Genomic DNA, 22,232 nt, shown 5'->3' with positions numbered 1-22,232 from the left:
ATTCGTTTTATTAGTGTGGAACAGACTTGAAGCATCATATATAATTCATTAGTTAATCCAAGCCAATAATTTGCAGAGGTAAACTGCTGTACCACTTTATACTCGTATCGTACCTTCAATTATCAACTTCATCATTTTCTAAATAGCCCCATGATAGCCTATATGAATCTCAACAAATAATATTTCACTGCCTGTTTTGCAGCAGTATAGTTATCTCTGCAGAAGCCTAGGAAGCCTCTGTATTTAATCTTATGCTGTGTCTGAAGACTGAACCGAACTCAAAGACTAACTTTTGATTAGTACCAGTAGTACATATAAGGCATCACTATGGTATCCAATGGAATTTAATTTATCAGACACAGAATAGCTGGAAATAGTATACCTATTACGCCAAAAACAGTATATATAGACACAATGACTAGTTTCTAAATCTTTAGGCAATTGGCTTTAGTTGTTTGAATGGTTGCTGATGAGGCATTCCCAATCCCATCATCAGTGGCTAGTGAACGTCAATCTCATGTTGTCACTCTATGTCTCCAAGATTATTTCTGATCGCTGGGAGAATCCATCTCTTGTCCAGCACAGTGCACGCATAGTTACCATTGTTTTTTTTTGTTCAATCAATAATTACCATTCAATTTAATTAATTTAGGTTATGGGAATGCTGTCATTGGCTAATTATATTTAGCCACGCCAACTATTAACGACATCCGGCTAACATATTGACCTTGATATGCGATTTTATTTCTCAGAATTTATTGATGAAGTGTAATCCACTTAATGCCTTAATTTGTGATTTTTCTCATCATCCCATTGATTCTCTAAATCCTTCTATGTAGCATCCATGACCATTATTAAACATTTTCCTTTTTTTGATAAAAATGAAGGCATGGCTTGATTCTTCCTTAATTTTCTGTTCAAAGCAAATTTCAAAAGCCCATGACGTTCATACACTCACTGGCCTCATTGCGTTGCATATTTTAACTCGAACTCTTTAGGGTGGAGCTTATTGGGTTGAACATGGATCACTCATCGGAATTGAAGAGAAAAGAATGAGGTGAGAGAGTTGATTGATGCTGAAACTAATCCAAGTGAACAAATCCACGGGAAAAGAAATGATTGGCAAGCGGTCAACCATAGGGAAATGAGTCACGTGTCAAAAAGCCAACCCCCCTTCAAGCGCTATAATATAGTGCGGAAAACCTGCAACCCCATAACATATATAACAGACTTTTGTTTCTTCTCTCTCTAAACGGTCCTCCCTTTCCCTTTCCTACTACCATGCTTTGGTTTTGCATTTCTTCTTCTTCGTTTATTACTACTAATACATAAATTCTAAGCTTTTTGTTTGGTTGAATCGTTTCGTCTCATACTTTCTTCATAATCACACAGAGATAGTGTACCCAACTTTTCAATGGTCTCACACATTCGAATAAAGTTTGCAGCTTTCAAAAGCACAGCCTTCTTTTCATACCATACGTCTGGGTTGAAGTGAATTTTAATTGAATCTTGGATCAAGAGCTTTACCGTTTGGGCAGTTGGTTCATACCAAATATGAGCTGTCTGTTTATCTAATCTGGTTTTTTTTATTCTCTGAAAAAATCTTTTATTATTATTATTATTATTATTATTATTATTATCTTGTGGGCTATGGAGGAAGATCAATGGCTCCAGCGACAGATGTATCTCCACGTACAACAAGACTAGAAGGTGGAAGCTTCAAGGGCAGTTTCAATTCAATGGAGGATGAAAATGAAGACACATTGGAGAATATGAACCAAACCAACGCCGCCAAACCTCCAAGAAACCTCTCTGCTATGCGCCATTGCACCAGCTCTGCTTGGATAACCACACGGGTTAGCCTTTTCTGCTCTTTCGGCATTCTAATGCAGCCTTTTTGCTTTTCACCGTCTAGGAATGATGTTCATGTCATCAAATGATGGATTATGGATTGTTTCTGTTTCTATGGCTTGCCCTTCTCCAATAATTGGGCCGTATAATCAGATTAATCTGTAAATGTGAATTTACATTAACATAAATTTGTGGGAAAAATACCTCATCCAATCGAGTTCAATTTCCAAAACATCACCTTTTTTTCTATTATAGAACCAAAATATGAACTTCATTTGGTACACTACCATATTGATTTTCTCCCGTCCTTAATATTGTGCAGTTATGCACTATATTTGGACTAAACCAAGCTCGCAAGTTCTTGCAAAAATGCAAAGAATTGCATTGCAAAGCTCGTCGATGTAAAAGTTTTTTTTGATGATTCCAGCTTGGTTATTAAAGATTGTGCTTTTTGCTATAGTATATTTTCGGTGTTTCCTGAAATTGATGCTTTTGTTTCATGGGATTCTTTGAGTTATTAACCTCTTTTTGATCTGCCCCTACTGTGTCCGTCTACATGATCCTAAGGTGGTTTTGAGGTAAATTTGAAATAAAAACTTTACCCATCCCCAGTCCATTCCATTGGCACTTAAGCTGATGCAGCAAAAGTTTTAACATATTCTATTCATGTAAAACAGTTCTCTTTTCTCGTTGGTGTAGGAATCAGATATGGGTGCTTTGGGCTTGAAGGCACCATCATTAAGTGAGAATTGTGGCTTTTTACCTGTGTTTCGTTCAGGAAGCTGTTCTGAGAAAGGTCCAAAACAGTATATGGAGGATGAGTTTATATGTGTTGATAATCTCTTTCAATATCTTGGTTCGGCTGCAAACTTCCCTTCCCCAGGAGCATTTTATGGGGTGTGTAACTTTTGTTAGGTTAGAATACTTAAATTCATTAAGCGGATTGTTCTTTGTAATTTCCCTCTTGAGTGGAACAATTTTATGAGTAGAATTTCTGGTGCACAATAGTTGAAATCTATTCATTCTGCAATTGCGATTGCCAAATGAATTTTGTCCACGTATCAGTCACCTTACGACGACTGTTTCAAAAACCAGTTGCATAATATCAGATTTTATCCAGCTGTAGATCATTTTTAAACATAGAAAGAACGGTTCATTGATGCAATGCACTGAGCTTGTGTTTTTTTCTCTAGGTATTTGATGGACATGGTGGCCTTGATGCTGCATCCTTTACCAGAAAGAACATTCTCAAGTTTATTGTTGAAGATTCCAATTTTGCAGCTGGAACGAAAAAGGCTGTTAAGAGTGCTTTTCTCAAGGCTGATCATGCACTTGCAGATGCTAAATCTCTCGATAGATCCTCTGGTACCACTGCTTTGACTGCTCTCATTTTGGGAAGGTAAGAAACTTAAATCTTAATGCTAACATTTACTTCTTATTTTAAGGTAGATCTTCATGCATTCTGCAGTTTGACACTGATATGACAAAGTATGGCTTCCTTTTGTCTATTATTATTGTCTTGAAATGATTTTACCTGTGACTGTTTCTGTCAGGACCATGCTCATTGCTAACGCTGGGGATTCTCGAGCTGTATTAGGTAAACGAGGAAGAGCAATCGAGCTGTCTAAAGACCACAAACCCAATTGTACCTCTGAAAGATTAAGAATTGAGAAACTAGGTGGTGTCATATATGATGGCTACCTCAATGGTCAGCTTTCAGTAGCACGTGCTCTTGGAGACTGGCATATTAAGGGCTCTAAAGGTTCAAAAAGCCCCTTAAGCTGTGAGCCAGAGTTGGAAGAAATTTTACTGACTGATGAAGATGAATTTTTGATAATGGGCTGCGATGGCCTTTGGGATGTGATGAGTAGCCAATGCGCGGTTACAATGGTGCGGAAGGAGCTGATGCAGTATAATGATCCTGAAAGGTGCTCTAGAGCACTTGTCAAGGAGGCACTACAACGCAACACATGTGATAATCTAACTGTTGTTGTGGTCTGTTTCTCTCCAGACCCACCTCCAAAGATTGAAATTCCTAGATCATATAAGAGAAGGAGTATATCAGCGGAAGGGCTGGATCTCCTCAAGGGTGTTTTGAACAACGTATGAGCAAGAGTTGATGATTTGTTGAACCAAGCATCCTGGATATCTGATACACTTGGTTTTTTTGGATTTTCATTCAGTAATTTTTTGAGTTGTAGTCCTAAACTGGTAATAAGTTGCCTGAATTTTGGTTGTGGCAACCTCAGCAAATTTGATCTTGGTTTCAGGATCTCAGTGGCAAGCTCAAAGCATCAGCAAGGATTCTTCTGTTTTTCTTTGTAACAATTTACTATGTGTAGCTCCTCAGTAAGTAAAAGCTTACACATTCTGAAGTTATCATTGAGGCTAGTCGAATTTTACATGCTACTGACAGAGACTGTAATGCTACTAGGATGTTTTATTATTATTATATAAATACTTTGAACCGATTGAAACTTAGTGAAAGTAGGATTGAATTTCAAGTTCGTTTGTGATATTGGAAGGGTAACTAATCATACTACAAGAAAGAATTATTTATAAATTTCACAAATAAAATTAATTAGGTGATATATATTAGATATAATAAAAAAAATTGTTATTTTGCTTGTGAAATTGAAAAGTTACATTAATTAAAAAAAATTAGCTCATAAACTATTTATATTTTTATCCGTAAAACAAAGCTAATAGTCTTACCAGGCGTCCAACATGGGCCACTTTTAACCATAAACCTAATTCATTGAAACCAAAGGCCTATTAAGTACCAAGTATAACCTTCAATTGCTCGCACTTTCCCTTAAAAGCGGAAAAGCTATAAACCACCGCTAAATCAAAACAAAAGCAAAAGCATGTCGACTCTGAAAGAGATCCTTACCCGGCGTCCAGTGGCAGCCACCATCAGGCTGACTGTGCCAGCAGGAGGAGCACGACCCGCACCTCCTGTGGGTCCAGCCCTGGGGCAGTACCGCCTGAATCTGATGGCCTTCTGCAAGGACTTCAACGCACGAACCCAAAAATACAAGCCCGACACCCCTATGGCCGTCACCATTACAGCATTCAAAGACAACACCTTCGAGTTCACTGTGAAGTCTCCCTCCGTGACATGGTACCTGAAGAAGGCAGCGGGCATTGAGTCAGGGAGCAGCCGCCCAGGCCACGTGATTGCCACCACGTTATCCGTCAGACACATTTACGAGATTGCGAAGATTAAGCAATCGGATCCTTATTGTCAATACATGTCCCTTGAGAGTATTTGCAAGTCCATTACTGGGACTGCTAATACTATGGGAATTAAGGTGGTCAAGGACTTGGATTAGATTTTTCATCTGTTCTTAAATCTAAAACTGTAATGCTCTTTTTGTTACTGCTATTTGATTTTGGTGGCCACCTGGGTTCTGCGTATTAGTTGTTCGAAACATTGTCTGTATGGGAAAAGTTTGACATGTGTTTTTTGTTACTTCTCTTGTGTTCTGCGTCTTAGCCGTTCGAAACATTGTCTGAATGGGAAAACTTGGACGTGTTTGTTGGATGATTTCTGCAACTTTCAAATATTATTTCAATTCAATGCTTCATTTCTCAATAGTTGTTTTTAATACTAACAACATTTGGTACAAGTTGATCAAACACTATGAAAAGTTTCAAATTTAATTATACTGCCACTACATTACACTTTGATTAAATGTCTGCATTTGGAAAGCTTTAGGTAGGAACACATTGACTTTTAGCATGAGAAAATATAAAATTGGACTAGTAGTAGTAATATATAAGATCAAAGAGAAAGGCTCTTCTAGACCAGTTAATTCTTGTATTTGCATTGTGTTTGTGTGTTATTCTTATCGAAGTATCAATATGATAAATAAAATAATTTATTTTTACCAAATTAAAATACATTTTTTCTAAAATTTTAAATACAATTTTTATAATTTTGTTAGTGTCATTTTTTAGTGTTTATCATGTTTAAAACTACAAGTCTCCTCCTTGTCACCTGGCTTGGCTTCCTCCTTGTCCTAGGAATAGGATCAGTGTGTTGAAAATTGTGTTCAACCTCTAGTCTGTATTTAACAATAGTTTTTTTTTTTCCTCTAATAATGAAACTATCCTTAATATAATATGGCATAGCATGCATCTACTGTAATATTGTATTGTTTTTGTCCCCCTCCAAAAAAAAAAGCATGAAAATTTATCCTTTCATCTAGAAATTTAAAATCTCAATAAGGCATCAATCTAAAGAGGAGAACTTTCTCACAACGCCTAGCCGGTACTAAAGTGAGTCCTATGCCGAAGCTCCCACAACTTTGGAGTTGGAGACTTTCAGCTTTGTCATCCATAGAAACCCATCTTCACCTAAAATCATTGTTAAGCTTTCATTCAAGATTTACGTCCTCATCTTCTTCATCTTCCCTTTGGATCCCAAGTCATGAGCATATTGCCCATCTCATACTAGACCAGAACTCGGCAGAAGCAGCCTTACAAACCTTCCAATGGGCTTCAAAGCTCCCAAATTTCACCCACTCTCAATCCACCCACCGTGCTTTGATCCATAAGCTCTGTGCCTTCCGCCGTTTCAACACTGTCAAGGAACTGCTCGACGAAATGCCTACCTCATTAGGCTTGCCCCCAGATGAAGATATTCTTGTCACCCTTGTTCGAGGCCTGGGCCGAGCCCGGATGATCCGGGATGTCATCAAGGTTCTTGACTTGGCTTCTAGATTTAACAACACCCCTTCTTTGAAGATTTTTAATTCAATACTCGACGTTCTTGTTAAGGAAGATATTGATTTGGCTAGGCACTTTTATAGGAAGAAGATGATGCCAACTGGTGTTCAAGGTGATGATTACACTTTTGGGATTTTGATGAAAGGCCTTTGCTTGACTAATAAAATTGCTGATGCTTTTAAGCTTTTGCAAGTTATCAAGTCCAGCCCTGTAAAGCCAAACACTGTGATCTATAACACTTTGATTCACGCTCTATGTAAGAATGGCAAAGTTGGGAGAGCAAGAAGCTTGATGAACGAAATGCAGGACCCTAATGATGTTACCTTTAATGTCTTGATATCTGCTTATTGTAAAGAGGAAAACTTAGTTCAAGCTCTTGTGTTGTTAGAGAAGAGCTTCACCATGGGGTTTGTACCGGATGTCATCACCCTGACTAAAGTGCTGAAAACTCTCTCCAATGTGGGTCGTGTAGCGGAAGCCCTTGAGATTTTAGAGAGAGTCGAGAGCAAGGGAGGTGTAGTCGATGTGGTAGCTCATAATACTTTGATAAAGGGTTATTGTAGAATAGCAAAGGTGAAACTTGGGCTGCGCCTTTTGAAGGAAATGGAGCATAAGGGCTGCCTCCCAAATGCCGACACATACAACATATTAATCTCTGGTTTCTGTGAGTCTGGCATGTTGGATTCAGCTCTGGATATGTTCAATGAAATGAAGACAGATGGGATCAGTTGGAACTTTGTTACTTATGATACATTGATTAAAGAACTGTGTTCAGCAGGGAGAATGGAAGACGGCTTTAAGATTTTAGAGCTAATGGAGGAGAGTAAGGGGGGTTCGGGAGGGCATATTAGTCCTTATAATAGTGTGTTGTATGGTTTATACAAGGAGAACCGTTTGGAGGAAGCATTGGAGTTCCTTTCCAAGATGCAAAATTTATTTCCTAGAAATGTTGATAGGAGCTTCACAATATTGGGATTTTGTGAGGAGGGCAGTGTTGAGGACGCAAAGAGAGTTTATAATCAGATGGCTGGGGAAGGTGGGCTTCCAAGTGTTCTTGTTTATGATTGCTTAATTCGTGGATTTTGCCTAAAAGGGTGTGTGCGAGAAGCAGTTGAGCTGATGAATGAAATGGTTGACTGTGGTTATTTTCCGGTAGCATCAACATTCAATGCTGTAATTAGTGGGTTTTGCACTCATGGTAAACTTGGTAGTGCTTTAAAGCTAATGGAGGATATAGTTGAAAGAGGTTGCATTCCTGATCGAGGAAGTTATAGTCCATTGATCGAAGCTCTTTGTAGGATGGGAGATATTCAAATGGCTGTAATGCTTTTACTACAAATGTTGCAAAAGAGTATTATACCTGATGATTTCACATGGAATTCAATACTTCTCTGTCTTGGTCAAGAAAGAGAATGGTTGAAGAGCAAGAAGATGTTGCATGTAAATAGCCTATTACAGCGGATTATTGAGATGTGAAACATTGGATTATAGAACTAGGAGGAGAATAGGTGAATCAAAAGAAAATGAGAAAAGCAGGTCAGTTGAGGATTCTTCTCTGTCTGAGTATGACATTTGGTGCTTGGTCAATTGTTATTAAAATTCAATTAAAATTGTACAACATATCAGTCACTTCTTGAAACAAAACTTAATAAACTTAATAAACTTAAAACGGATTGAAACAAAAGAAGAAACGGAAGGGTATTTCTACTAATAAACTTAAACGGACTGAAAGGGTATTCTGCTGTGTCTGTGAAATTGAAGTTTTAATTGTTGTTCTACTATGTTATACTAAATGTACCTAGAAATTTAAATTTTACCTTCCATGTTCTTGTTCAATCCATTCATGGCGTAGTGGTTTGAGCATATGGTCTGACACATGCCATAAAAAACAAAAAAAAAAAAAAGACACTACAAAAAGAAGAAATTAGAAAGCAATAAGCGAAGTATGTTGAGTATGAATCTTATCTTATCAAGAAAATCCGGAGAAGCTGAAGAAAAAGAGAAAAAAAAAAAGGGGAATTATTTATGAATTGAATGGGACATTATGATATGAAAAGAACGACAAAGCGGTCTCAATCGAAAGGGTCCACGAGATGATAGCTCTCCTCCTCCAGCTCAGCTCAAGCATCAGCATAAACCCGATAGCATCATCCGTACAAGCTAGAAAGAAGTAATTATTTTGGAAGCGGCAAACCGACAGTGAAGATAGGTGACTTCTCCTTTTCATTTGCCGTGTTAAACTTTAACTTGTGTACACACACGCACACCCCTTCAACGGTTGAAGATTAGATAGTTGGCGTGGCTTATCCGCTTTCCTTCTACGTTTTTAGTTACGGTGAACACAACAGACGACACAACAACTCTGCTCTTTCATCTCATGTGCATTTGAGTTGAGTTGGCAAAAGGTACCTATGAAAAACGACAAAAGAAAAAAAACTCTTAACCTACCCTAGATTATTTTAGATACGTTGATTTGCTCTTCAAAGTTAAATGAACTGGTGAGTTGCACAATTATCTTCATTTGAATATAATACTACTAATTACAGAAGCTTTTCTCTTTCATGATTGTATCAACCGGCACGATTATCCACCAACTTGCAGTATTAAAAGTTAGAATTGCAGTCAATTTGTACCGACGGGCTGTGGTATCTATCTAAGAAGCAAGTGAAACAACACCCCATTTCCTCGTAGAAATTAAACCTCGCATCTCATCCGTCTGAGAAAACAAGAAACGACTCTGCCTCTGCAACAACTCTACATATCCAATCTTGTGCTGCAACTTTTTCCTCAAAATCAAACAAACATCATTCCCGATAGGACATCAGATTTTAGTCCAGATATGGGGTTTGATAAGGAAGCAAGCTCATCCTCGCATGTGATACAAGCGCCACCCCTACCAAGAGAAGACACCCCCCTGTTGGGCCAACCACGCCAGCTCTCTTCCCAGTCAAAGACCTTTGCCAACATCTTCATTGCTATAGTTGGAGCAGGAGTTCTCGGCCTTCCTTATACCTTCAAGAAAACGGGTTGGCTTATGGGCTCTCTTATGCTCTTCTCTGTCGCCCTCCTAACCTATTACTGCATGATGCTTTTGGTTTTTACTCGCCGCAAGCTGGAGTCCCTCCATGGCTTCTCCAAGATCAACTCCTTTGGTGATCTTGGCTTCATGGTTTGTGGCCCCCTCGGTCGCTTTGCGGTTGATGTCATGATAGTTCTTGCCCAAGCTGGCTTCTGTGTTAGTTACCTCATTTTTATTGCCAACACTTTAGCCTATGTTTTTAATGCTGATAATCATACCAGTTTTCTGGGGCTCAGTCCAAAGACTATGTATTTGTGGGCTTGTTTTCCATTCCAGTTAGGTTTGAATTCAATTGCAACATTGACGCATTTGGCTCCTTTGAGTATCTTTGCAGATGTTGTAGATCTTGGAGTTATCGGAGTGGTGATGGTTGAGGATGTGTTGTTTTTCATGAAGAATAGGCCGGTGTTGAAGGCTTTTGGTGGTTTCTCTGTATTCTTTTACGGTCTGGGTGTGGCTGTTTATTCTTTTGAAGGAGTTGGAATGATATTGCCATTGGAATTAGAGGCTAAATACAAAGACAAGTTTGGGGAGGTGTTGGGCTTTTGCATGGCATTCATTTCTTTGCTGTATGGAGCATTTGGATTTTTGGGATACTTTGCTTTTGGTGAAGAAACCAAAGATATAGTCACTACCAACATGGGAGGAGGGTTAGTAAGCACTGTGGTGCAGCTGGGTCTCTGTATCAACCTGTTTTTTACGTTCCCATTGATGATGAACCCGGTTTATGAGGTGGTTGAGAGGCGATTCTGTGATTCTAGGTACTGCTTGTGGCTGAGGTGGGTAGTGGTTCTTGGAGTGAGCTTGGTCGCTCTGCTGGTCCCCAATTTTGCAGATTTCCTGTCTCTTGTGGGCAGTAGTGTGTGCTGTGCTCTGGGATTTGTGTTGCCTGCTTCCTTTCATTTGATGGTATTCAAGAACGAGTTAGGCTGGAATGGATTGATTTTGGATGCGGCTATTGTGGTTCTAGGTGTGATTATGGCAGTCTCCGGAACCTCGTCTTCTCTGATGGAAATTTTTGCGTCCAATGTCTGAATTTGTTTTTGCCATATTAACAACGACTGTCCGTAGAATATCAGTTAAATTCCACACTGAGGATTGAGGAGAAAATAATAAAATTTGCCTACGTACGAATTCATCCAGAAATTGGTGTATTTCATAACTTTTCATTGTGCACTTCTTTCTTTCTTTTTTATACAATTTAGCACTGCTTCAAATGGCTAAATCATGGCGTTCAGGTTGGAGTTGTTAAGATTTGAAGAGGAATTTGGTCTTTAGATCTCGTAGAAAATGCTTCCTTAATGTAGGGAAGAGCATAGGTTGGTGTTTAAGTCTTAATGAACTTAAACACCGGCTGAATTCGACTTTGGAAAAAGACATATGCAGATAGCAGGACCAGAATGGCAATTGAGGTTGATGTTGTTATCCGCATATGAGCATAATTGGACACCTGATGGATCCATTTAAGAACCAACCTCATCACATGTCAGTTGATGAAATTTCAAATTCAGCAAATCAGGAGCAAATTTGTAATCTCTGCAAGTCCTGCAAAAAGTTGCAGGAAATCTCCATGAGGCTCATGGAAATTTCTGCAAATTGGTACTTAGTGTAAGCCACATAATATTTTGCTTCTTAAAAATATCTTAGAACAAAAAGAGAAAATGCTAGAAGCCAGTTTAAAAACTGATGTGCATGTGCATCTTGGAATAGAATGTAAACGATGATGGACAAAATTCTCTTGACCCTATCTTCCAGAAAGAGGCAGACGGGTATTTACCTCAAAGGAAACCTAACCTACTGGTACGATAGTCATGGTAGGATATTGATTGGATAAACGCTGGATTCAATCCTGCTTCTTGTTCAAGTTGTTTACAGACCTAAAGCTTCAAGATAGGCGGACTTATTTTAATCTTTTTCGCAAGAAAACTTCTCATATAGAAACAGTTAGTGGATTTGCTGTTGATACGCTTTCTAGTGACTATGAGAAGCTCTACATCCTTTGTAGGAAGTGATTAAAAAACAATGAAATCTTCCCTTCATTTAAATCATGATGATTGTAGGTTTCCTAGTTAATAAGTTGGACGGTAAGGGCGAGTCGGATCGGATTTTTGTTCGTCTCAAATTCAATCCGATATTAAACATGTAAAATTTGAATTCGATTCGATCCGATAATTTTTTATTATTTTTATATTTGAATCCGATCCGATCTGATATTATATAAAATCATATTCAATTTGATCCGATCCGAAATTAATAAAATATTATTTTTAATATAAATATAAAATTAAATATATATAAAAATATATATAAATAATTATAAAATTAAATAAATAATTAAAATTTTTATTTTTATATATATATCGAGTCGGGTAGGATCGGGTTTGCCTAAAACCCGACTCCAACTCGACTCCGATTTTTTTTCATGCCACTCAATCCAATCCAAACCAATACCCAATTTTTCAAAAAAAAAACTGACCTTAAAAGATAGGGTCGGATCGAAGGTTTCGAGTTTTTTTTGCCTTCTCTATTAATAAGATACAAATATATATATATAATTTAAAATTTTAGTAAAAATTATATATAAATTTGACAAATTAAAAAATATATTTCATACGAATTTGACATAATAATTTTTATATCATATTTTATATATATTTGATATGAAACAGATATAATATGATATACAAATTATTATGTCTAGTTTTATTGCTAAACCAGCCTCTCTCTCTCTCTCTATATATATATATATATATATATATATATATATATATATATATATATATATATACATATAGGCTGGTTTCCTTTTCAGTTGGGGTTGAAATGCATTTCGGCTCTAACACATTTGGCTCCTTATAGAATATCTTTGCCAAATGCGTGGTTGATCTTTGCAGCTATTGGGGTGGTAATTTGTTTCATTTTAATTTATGGTGTTCAAAGAGGTGTTAGGGTGGAATGAATTGATGTTGGATGGTACTACTACAATGGTTGGTGTGACTGGTTTTCCTAGACGGAGATTTTTTGCAGCCGATGCCTGATTTCAACAGAAACCAATCTTATTTCATGCCGAGGGAGACTTGATTCTATGTTCAGTGTCCAGTTGTTTATCAACTGTGGTAGAAAAGAATGCAGTCCACTTCTGTCACATGTATCATATACTAGCATAGCATTTCAGATTGGTTGGATGATTTCTTACATTGGACTGTAGTTTGCATGTTCTCTATCCAATCCCATGCTGCAACAGCCAAGCCCCAGCACCCCCCGCCCTCCGCCCTCCGCCCTCCGCCCTCCGCCCTCCGCGAATGCTTGTAACAAGCAATTACAACTTGCAATTGGCATGTGAACAGAAGAATGCTATAATAAATTAGATAAATTCAAGTCGCCATTTGTGTAAGTGGGTCACTCGCACAAAATCATCCACTACCACGGGAGAAACATTCAGCAAATATGAAGCAAAAAAATTCAGGAACACTGCACGAGAAATGAGTTTATACAAACTATTTGGAAAGAAGAATATTACGAGCGTCCTCCAGAGTAACCCCAAAAAAAAATGAAGCAAAAAGGCAAAAGGAAAGAAAATGAACTACGGTATAAAGTTACAGAAAGGGGAAGAAACGACATTTGCAAAATCACACCGGCGAATTATACATGGCACAATCACTTCTTATCAGTTACTATATACTAATGAAAGAATCAGGCCGCCACACAAGAGAGCAAAATCTTGACCTAGAATGCTTAACATGAAAAGATGAACAGCCAATTTGTCTGCATTTTTATATTTTTACTTGACTAAAAAGCATTCCAATTATCAGAATCTCTCCTCGGGGTCAGACTTCCCAGTGATGTCCTAAATGGCCCAGTTGACCCAAATGGATCAGTATCATCAAATGATGGGAACTCGTGACTATGATCAAAGCCTGTAGTGCTTCGCATGGAATCAAACCTCGGTAACGAATGTTGTGGAGATTGGAGCGGCCCGCTGTCAGGTTGATCAAACATCAATGGGGGAAACCCATAACCCTGATCAGAGTCTCTTGAGCTGCGAATGGAATCAAACCTATCGAGGGACGGGGATTGAAAGAATCCACTGTCTTGCATGTTGGAAGAATCAAACCTAGAGAAGCTGTCAAATGAGTGATATTCTGATCCTTCACTAAAACTCTGCTGGGAACTCCCATGATGATAAGCAGGGGTGCTTGGAACAGAATCAGCAAAAATAGACGAGCTCTTCCCCTTGAACATGTTATCTGCATAGGCAGGAGTGCTTGGAACAGAATCTGCAAAAACAGATGAGCTCTTCCCCTTGAACATGTTATCTGTATAAGCCGGGGTGCTCGGAACAGAATCTGCAAAAATAGATGAGCTTTTCCCATGGAACATGTCACCTGTGTAGGCAGGGGTGCTCAGAACAGAATCTGCAAAAGTAAACGAGCCTTTCCCTGGGAACAAGTTTTGTGTGTGTGAGGACTGCGTTTTTATGGGCTTTATATTGAAGTCACCAAGACCAAATATAGAGTTATCATCATGCCTCCCAGGATCCATCTCCTGCAAGAAAAGTTTTCTTTAGACCAATTTGTGATTCTCAATACAATTCTGACAATCTTTTCAAGAAACAAACATCCATTTGGAAAAAGATTGAAATCAAGACAAACAATAAAACCTTGACATCCAAGGAAAGAGATAAAATAATATAAAGTTTCCTTTAATAAACTACTCAGCCCAGGCCAAAAGACCAAGCAATAAATTTTTCAATCATAAGTGAAACATAATTTTTTTCATTGACAGTAGAAAACTGAAACAAATAAGTAACTAAGAAAACCCAAGATAGGTTTCAATCTCTTAATTTGACTTAAGAAAAAAACCACATGCAATCTAATCTGAATGAGTGCTACAAGATTAAAAATTTGCTTACCTTGCCACCTTCTTTGTCAAAGCCCCAAACTGAATCTGTATACTGAGTATCAAATTTTCCCCAGCTAGGTTCATCAAAACTCTTGTCTTCAGAAAATAAAGATTCAGCACCACCCTGATCACTGTACAAGTAAATTACCAATTAGTCAAGACACCTTAAACTAAACATCAAAGACTTAAAGAAAGAAAAAAGGAAAAAAAAAAATCCCTGCAGAAAACAGAGGGAGGAAAAATAGTTTGAAAATTGCAAACTAAACAACACACCTTCTGGATTCTTTAGCAAGAGGTGAGCCATCAGCATCAGCAGTTTTCTTGGCATGGGGAGATTCGTAAGGATCACTTGTCTGCTGAGCATGGGAAGAACCATCAGCATCACTACTTTTTATCACATGGGAATCCTGGAATTCTTGAGATTGCTTATCTGCTGTAACAGCTGGACTTCCAGATGGACTTTTTGCCAGGCCATTCTCACTTTTGGCATTGGCCATGTCTTTCTCAGGGATCCTTTCACTTGTATCAGGAACCTTGTCTGAGTTAGAATCAGGAGTAGCTGCAGAAGCTGTTTCTTTTTTAACCAATGAAGATTTTGGTTTTGGAGGGGCTATGACATTTTGTACATCAAGTGTGAGCTCCTTTACAAATGAGAATCCTACATGGAGAATTAATTGATAATTCATCAGAATTGTCTACAGATTGCACTATATTTAGAAAAAAGCACCATATCAAATTCTATACATTATGAGTAACATTATGTTAAGGAAATGCAAAATCCATTATTGAATGTGGTTCACCAAACACTATAGGTTGGACATTAAAAGATATAAAAGCCCTACAGGCACATACCTTTGCCATCAAGCTTGTCCCAATCTTCATCCCAATCAGCTGCACCTTCTTGGATTCCAGGTTGCCAGCCTTAGAAAAGTTGACAAGAAAGTGAAAAATCTTTCAGGTATATGCTTCTATAAAAATACATGAGATTAGTTCGATAATAAAGTCTTCAAAGAGAAAAAAATGTAGTCTGGTTCAGAAAACAAAACCAATTAAAGCTATCTAGATACCTTGAATTTACTGGATCAAAAAAAGAAAAATGAGAGGTACCTTACAAGCATTTTCAGATAAACACAGATTCATATGAGAAGGAAACTAAAAAGTGTGACACGATTATATCAATATCACAACACTTTCCTGAGGAGATTGAGAACAGTAGCTTAAACAGAAAATTGCAAAAATAGCTTCTGCAGAAGTTATTTCTGAATAGGAACTTTCTTGGCAGGAAAGATCATAGAACGGGCAGCAAGAAGTACATTGGTCAACCAAATAAGCCCAGATGTCATATAATAAATATAACAAACATATACTAAGTGAAAATAATACCAAATGGAAGCTCAACCAGTGAAGTCGGTTTAGCACGTAATCCATATTGTTTGCACCGTTCATTAACAGATTTCATTAATTCCTCAAGACCTGATTGTATATGATTAGCACGATCCTGCACAAGCCAACAGAAATTATGCTTTTACTGACAAGTTTCACAGTCTCCATGACTAAATCTAATTAATTAAAATTAGAGTATACCTGGAAAGCACCATCCTTGTTATCCCCTTGTTCTATTCTGACAATTGCCTGATACAATTCCATTTTTTTCTCCTGCAAGTGATTCAAGTCAGTCTAAAGAAAGTTCTACCGAAAACAAAGCATTAGAAAATTTTCAGCACAAGGAAATTCAAGCATACCTATCAAGCCAATCACACATTTGCTATCACTCAAAAACATAGGAAATTCCTACATACCTGAATATCACGAAATGTGGACTCCTCAATGGTTAATCTAGAGGCTACGTCCCCAGACTGCCTGTATTTCTCTTCATACTTCCTTGCCAATGCTTCAACCTGAAACACAGAATAATTCAGCTTCCCAACAACAAAAATTCACATAGAAAGTAGAATTGAATTGTGAACATGAAAAATAAAAAATAAATAAATAAAAAACAAAGTACCTCTCTTTTGTCAGCAGAGACTTTTTCCATAATCTCATTAAGTCGATTGTCACATCTGCTTTTATATAAAATCTATTGCCAAGCGGTGACAAATGGAAATGAAAAGGGCAATAAATTAATGGTCTGAAGATCCAACATCAAAGAAACCAAAAGATATACATTTTAACAACAATATAGTTCAAAGATAATTCCCACCTAAGGCATTCATATGACTTTATCAAACTAGCATACCATTAGATTAGGGTTTGGGTAATCCCATAGAAGTCAACAATAGTTGGAATGATGAAGGGACTTGCAGTCAGTTTTCTAATCATAACGACAAAAGGAGCATACTCACAAGTTCCTGCATCTTAGCACGAAAGAATTCCGTCTTCGCTTTTGAATCTTGTATCTCCTTTTCCAGTTCTTCAACCTTCAAAAAAAAAAAAAGAGTGAGGCTGGATTCACATAAATTTCCAGAGAAGACAATGCTAGACATTTACAAGAAAATAGAGCCTCAGAAGAAAATAAATTGAACTGTTTATACTTTGTCACATTTCACAACCTATTACATACACTCAGTGACTCTAACTGTCTCTCTAAAACAGGTAAAATGATGATATACTATCCAACCTTGTGCATGATGGCCATAATCGCGATATGGTGTCATTTACAGAATTGATTGGGCAGAAAGAATAATAAAAATAAAACAAATGTCATGGCAATTAAATACAAAAAGAATCAAAAGTCAGAAAGGGTGTGGGGTGGTGGTGTTACAATAAATTCCACATTTGTGCAATACTAGAACATGGCAAAAACAGACAAAAGGAGGAAGTACCTTTTTATTTGCTTCTGTTGCCTCTTGGAACTTTGAGTTGAGGGAATCTTGCTCCTCTTGGCTAAGCTGATCTACATGGTTCTTTTCCAGCACTGGAACCTTGGACTTTGGTTGAGTGGGCAGCACCTGTGCATCAGTCTGATGAACTGACACTGGCCTTGGTGGTCTTCCCCTAGCAAGAGGTAAAGGTGGCCGCGAAGCACTGATAACTTGTGGTTGCTGGAAACCTGTTGGAGATATTTTGGTAAAGGGAGGTGATCCAGGAAGAAAAGTATAGAACAGCAAAATACTGCATAAATATGACACAATAGGGAAACGATACCATGAGCAGGTCCCCACGCTGCATTTCCATATGGTGCTGGAGGATGACCTGAGGCGGACAATACAGTTTCATCAGATATGATAGTACTTGGAAGCACTGAAGGAAGAGGGCGGCCTTCTCTATAGCGTTCCATCAAATAAAGAGCAGTACAAAACTCTCTAAAAGAGAGCATGCTATCATTATCTTGATCAGATAGGTCCCACACCTGCTTTAAGACCTCTGAAACACCAATAAGTAATATCAGAATGATGATTATGTCATAAAGTGGCACAGCAATTGCCTTCTAAAAGAAACACAAAAATGTTTATCAATGCAAGAAAGTTATAGGATTTTATAAAAAGCTGACATCTAATAAGAATTCAGAAGAAAAAACATAAAGCAAAAAGGAAAGAGCAAATGGTTAATGTAGTAAAATGAAAAAAAAAAAAAAAGAATTTAAATAGCATAGACCAAATGAACTAAGTAGGTTTCAACTACGGAACTTTTTCAACACTTTTTCATTGAAAATATTTTGTTAAAATGGTTTCAAACTAAGTAGCCCAATGCATAGGAAAAAATCATTGAAGATAGATGTTTTCAATGATTTACCAAACAACACCGTAAATCAATAACATTTCTAACAATCAAAATCGATTGATGTAAACCAAAAAGATTAGGTTATCTTTAGAATGAGGGAGGGAGCAAATTAGAAAAAAAAAAGAACAGAGAGAAAGAGAGAAGAATAGCAAATCCATAAACTACTACTGGAAATGAAAGAGACAGAAAAACTCTTTAAATAGAAAATAAATCTAAAACCTCCAATTTTGTTTCACCAAATCTCTAATGACTTTGGCCTTCTTTTTAACTTTTCGTCTCTTTTCCTTCTTAGAATTACATATAACCTGGTGTAACACTTGTATACTTAATGAATACAGTAGTTTGGCATTTAAAATTAATTGCAATAAAGAACAATGATATGGATTAACATTTCATTGATCAGTATTCAGTAGTAGAAGTCATCATTTCACAACCACCCTACCTGGCTATCACGTGTTTAAGAATTCATGCAATGCAATTTTTAATATTTCTTTATTCTTCATTTTGGAAATTTCAAAAGAAACAAAGAAAAAAATACTGCAAAACTCTGCTTCTCTCTGACCTATTGGCTTGGGCCCTATTACTTCAACATGAGCTCTTGTTTTCCCTTGATATCACTATCTTAATTTTCCTTTTTCATTTTTTACCATGTTTCTTCATGGTTTCATCAGGGTTTTTAGTTCATTTCTATTAATACCAGCCATAAAATTCTCAAGATGCTAAAAAATATGTTTCAAGATTTCACAAGGAGACATTCACTCTACATAAGCTCGGTGAATAGTCAACGAGAATAAAGGTACTTTGAAAAAAGTTATATAAATTGGTCAGTTAAAATAGAAAATAGAATCTCATCTTTAGAAGTATTTAAGACTATTAATAGCTGTTCAAAAAGTAACTAAAATAAAATATAAGCTAAGTGATCTACCAGTTATATCCATGTAGAGACCACGTCATCTATAGAACTATCACCATAAACTTCAAAAACAAATATATTTTAACCAACACAATTGAGCTAGTAGTAGATAAACAAAAGCTAACAATCACTCATAGCCTACCTCTTGGGAGCCTCCAGCTTAAGAACAGATTGCGGGCCTGATCACCGGTGATTTTCCCATCTCTATCAGTGTCAACTTGTACAAATACTTTTGTATACTTCTGTACATCAGATTGAGTCATCTTTGGCCATGGGGCCTGAGACTGAGTTGATTGACCAGAAGCCATGTTCCCAGGTCCAGCAGGAAACCCAGTTGAACCAGACACAGCATTGCTTTGAACTGCAACATGCTGGTTCTGTTTCCCTGTTGGATGACCCGGATGATACTGACCACCCATAGGTTGTTGAGAAAGTGTACTCGGTAAAGACTCAGCTTGGCTTGGTTTTACAGAAGGATGGGGCCCAGAAGCAGGAATAGAGTCCATTGAGACAGTAGAGCTAGTTGCAGATGATGTGGTCGCCAAAGAAGTTTGCTTTGATTGTGATGAAGTAGCAGAGAAGACGTCACCAAAAAGGGAGACAGAGGCAAACCCATTTCCCGAAACCATCAATGTTTTGGGATCCTTTGCCACTAACTGGCTGGATGGTATGGATGAATCTTGTGGTTTTGGAGCAGTAGAAGATATCTGCACAGCGGTTGCTTGAGGTCTTGGTTGCATAGAAGGTGTCAAACCTGAAGCTGTAAGTCCAAATCCATCTTGGCTTGCAGAAGGACTAACACTTCGGTTATGAACTTGGTCTTTAACACCCGCTGTGAGGCCACCCGAGCTTCCACTTTGCCAATTAGTTGAGGAGTTTGAAGCAGGAAGATGAGGAGGAGCCACCATGTTACCTCCCCTCAGCATGCCTTGCGCTGCAAGTACTTGTTGTGTTTGTGATGAAGTGCTTGAAAGCATGGCTTGAGGTGGCCTCACAACCTGGTTTTGCTGTGATCGGACATACTGCTGATTTACACCCACATTGCCAAGACCAGGTGTCCCTCTGAGGCCAAAATTTTGGGATGGTACTGATATAGTGCCGCTGGACTGCGAAGTAACTGCTGCTACATTAGACTGTGGTGTAGCTGTAGCTGCAAGGTTTATCCGGGGAGCAGGAATCTTAGCTGAAGTAGGACCATAGAGTGCAGCTTTTACCAAATCTGGTGTCAGTTCTCGCTTACTTTGTGCCACAGTTACAAGTTTAAGGGCATTATAAAATTCTTGTCTACCAAGATAACCTAGTTGCTTCTGGTCAGCATGCATCCACACCTGCACGGAACGGAAGCATAAACAAAAACTCAACTGACTGCAATAAAAACTATGTTTCCACATAAATGTTTTCAAAACCAAACAGATAAAAGAATTATCCGGGGAAAAAAAAAAAAGATATGAAACAATATACTGAACCCCATGCTTTCGAGTTTCAGATTTTAACAAATTCAAAATCACTATCAATTACGAATTCAAATCAGATTAGATTGTTAAGCTTAGTGTCACCCATATGTCAATTCAGTGTTCGTCGTTCTCCTTTGCCTCAATCAGATTATATTAGCCAACATCCAAAATAAACAAATGGAACAACAACTGAATCAAAAAAAAAAAAAAAAAAAGAAATCCAAAAAGATTCCATTGAGCAGTTAATCGATTGATTAGAGCCAAATCTGATGTAGTCCAAATTTTCAATAATTTAATAGCACATAAACCTAATTAAAGAGGAACAACGTAAAAATGGCGGAATGAAAAACTCGAATCTGATCTACGCCTCTGGAGCCCCCAAAGAAGAAAAGTAAGTTGCCATATGTAGGAGAAATATAAAAGGAAATAGAGAAATGACCTGAGCGAGAACTTGTTTGGGCAAATTGGAGCCTTGGAAAAAGGCAACAGCCTCGGCTCCACTGATCTGGCCGTCGCCGTCCAAATCCGCTTTCCTAAAATAAGCATCGAACAGATCGCTCTGGTTTTGGGCCGCCATTCTTTAATTTCCAGTCAGTCCCAATCTTTATCCAACCACCAAGCTAGAATTTCAATTTCAATTTGTATTCAAATCCACGATTACACGAAACAAAAAACGAAATCAAAATCAAACGGGAAATGGATTCATACGCATAGAGGATCCAGTTCCACAGTTGAAACTTGAAAGGGCGATGGCAACGACAACGAGAGTGACTTGCTTTTTTTGCACCGGAGGAAAATAAATAAATAAATAAAACTCAAGCTCCCAACGGCCTCCACGCGGCTACTCTTGATTGGCTTAAGTTCGAAGCGACGTCGTTTGTGTGAATCGTTTCAACTGAGTGGTAATTTGGTTTTGGGTAGGCAATTATGCAGCTGAGGCCCAGAGCAACTTTTCAAGTTATAACCTTTGTTACATCGGTGTGGTTAATTTTAAATTAAATTATTTTATTTTTATTAATCGAATTAAATTTAAGAATTTCAAAATTTAATCGATTAATTGTAATTCAATCAGTTTGATTAATTTTTTAATTAATCGAATAATAAATATATTTAAATTAAATTATATTTTAAACTCTTAATTTTTCATATTTTAAACAAATTAAATAAAATTATTCAATAAAATATTTAAATATTAAAGTATTATGTTAAAAATTTTAACAAGTTATAAATTAAGTGATCTATTTTATATATTTTTCATTTTATATTTGGATTATGTTATATTTCTATTAAAATTTCAATTAATTCGATTTTCAAACCAAATTAATCAAAAATCAAAATTTTTTTAAAATTATTTTCATTAATCGACTGAAATTAATTCGATAACTGACCGAATAACCAAATCAAATCACTTCAGTGATTAATTGGTTAAAACCAAATTATTTACACCCTTAACATTTGGCGTGTGTTATTTCTTCTTCAAATAAAGTTCTAAAATTTGAATAGGAAATTAGATTATTATTGTTAAAAAAAAGGAAATGTTAAATATAAAATTTTCTCTAAAGTACACTTTTTTAATTTT

At 37.2% G+C, this 22,232-nt stretch overlaps 4 protein-coding genes and 1 pseudogene across 8 annotated transcripts; 4 read left to right on the top strand and 1 right to left on the bottom strand.

Moving 5' to 3' along the window:
- Positions 1 to 1,502: 1,502 nt before the first annotated feature.
- LOC111291771 (Protein phosphatase 2C family protein) lies at positions 1,503 to 4,309 on the top strand. Its single transcript, XM_022883774.2, has 4 exons — positions 1,503 to 1,856; positions 2,551 to 2,748; positions 3,045 to 3,250; positions 3,405 to 4,309. Exons 1-4 carry the CDS (start codon positions 1,665 to 1,667, stop codon positions 3,958 to 3,960), a joined length of 1,152 nt encoding a protein of 383 aa, XP_022739509.1. The 5' UTR covers positions 1,503 to 1,664; the 3' UTR covers positions 3,961 to 4,309.
- Positions 4,310 to 4,580: 271 nt separating this feature from the next.
- On the top strand, positions 4,581 to 5,449 carry MRPL11 (mitochondrial ribosomal protein L11). The gene has a single exon (XM_022883775.2). It carries the CDS (start codon positions 4,719 to 4,721, stop codon positions 5,184 to 5,186), a length of 468 nt encoding a protein of 155 aa, XP_022739510.1. The 5' UTR covers positions 4,581 to 4,718; the 3' UTR covers positions 5,187 to 5,449.
- Positions 5,450 to 5,751: 302 nt separating this feature from the next.
- LOC111291769 (Pentatricopeptide repeat (PPR) superfamily protein) lies at positions 5,752 to 8,810 on the top strand. Of its 2 annotated transcripts, XM_089766789.1 has the most exons (2): positions 6,480 to 6,558; positions 6,669 to 8,810. In XM_089766789.1, exons 1-2 carry the CDS (start codon positions 6,548 to 6,550, stop codon positions 8,059 to 8,061), a joined length of 1,404 nt encoding a protein of 467 aa, XP_089622915.1. In that variant the 5' UTR covers positions 6,480 to 6,547; the 3' UTR covers positions 8,062 to 8,810. The 2 variants fall into 2 exon arrangements, with proteins under 2 accessions (XP_022739507.2, XP_089622915.1); XM_022883772.2 differs by having other exon boundaries at positions 5,752 to 8,810.
- Positions 8,811 to 8,940: 130 nt separating this feature from the next.
- On the top strand, positions 8,941 to 10,810 carry LOC111291770 (amino acid transporter AVT3C pseudogene; annotated as a pseudogene). Its single transcript, XR_016345761.1, has one exon. The product of XR_016345761.1 is annotated as an amino acid transporter AVT3C pseudogene (transcript).
- A 2,302-nt stretch (positions 10,811 to 13,112) lies between these two features.
- On the bottom strand, positions 13,113 to 21,427 carry LOC111293467 (uncharacterized). 3 transcript variants are annotated; one of them, XM_089766787.1, is made up of 15 exons: positions 21,362 to 21,427; positions 21,093 to 21,273; positions 20,208 to 20,527; positions 19,342 to 20,031; positions 17,711 to 17,929; positions 17,389 to 17,615; positions 16,909 to 16,983; positions 16,572 to 16,643; positions 16,366 to 16,464; positions 16,151 to 16,222; positions 15,950 to 16,064; positions 15,419 to 15,487; positions 14,840 to 15,224; positions 14,577 to 14,697; positions 13,113 to 14,209 (listed from the first exon to the last, which is right to left on the bottom strand). In XM_089766787.1, exons 3-15 carry the CDS (start codon positions 20,218 to 20,220, stop codon positions 13,454 to 13,456), a joined length of 2,913 nt encoding a protein of 970 aa, XP_089622913.1. In that variant the 5' UTR covers positions 20,221 to 20,527; positions 21,093 to 21,273; positions 21,362 to 21,427; the 3' UTR covers positions 13,113 to 13,453. The 3 variants fall into 3 exon arrangements, with proteins under 3 accessions (XP_089622913.1, XP_089622912.1, XP_022741929.2); XM_089766786.1 differs by having other exon boundaries at positions 21,093 to 21,427; XM_022886194.2 differs by having other exon boundaries at positions 19,342 to 20,527.
- Between the last annotated feature and the right edge of the window lie 805 nt (positions 21,428 to 22,232).

Source organism: Durio zibethinus, chromosome 10 (genome assembly GCF_047325235.1).
Source record: "Durio zibethinus cultivar Kanyao isolate XHJ-2024 chromosome 10, ASM4732523v1, whole genome shotgun sequence".
NCBI classification, from domain to species: Eukaryota; Viridiplantae; Streptophyta; class Magnoliopsida; order Malvales; family Malvaceae; genus Durio; species Durio zibethinus.
Note: the sequence above shows the minus strand (reverse complement) of the source record. Positions and strands in the feature narration are given on the sequence as shown.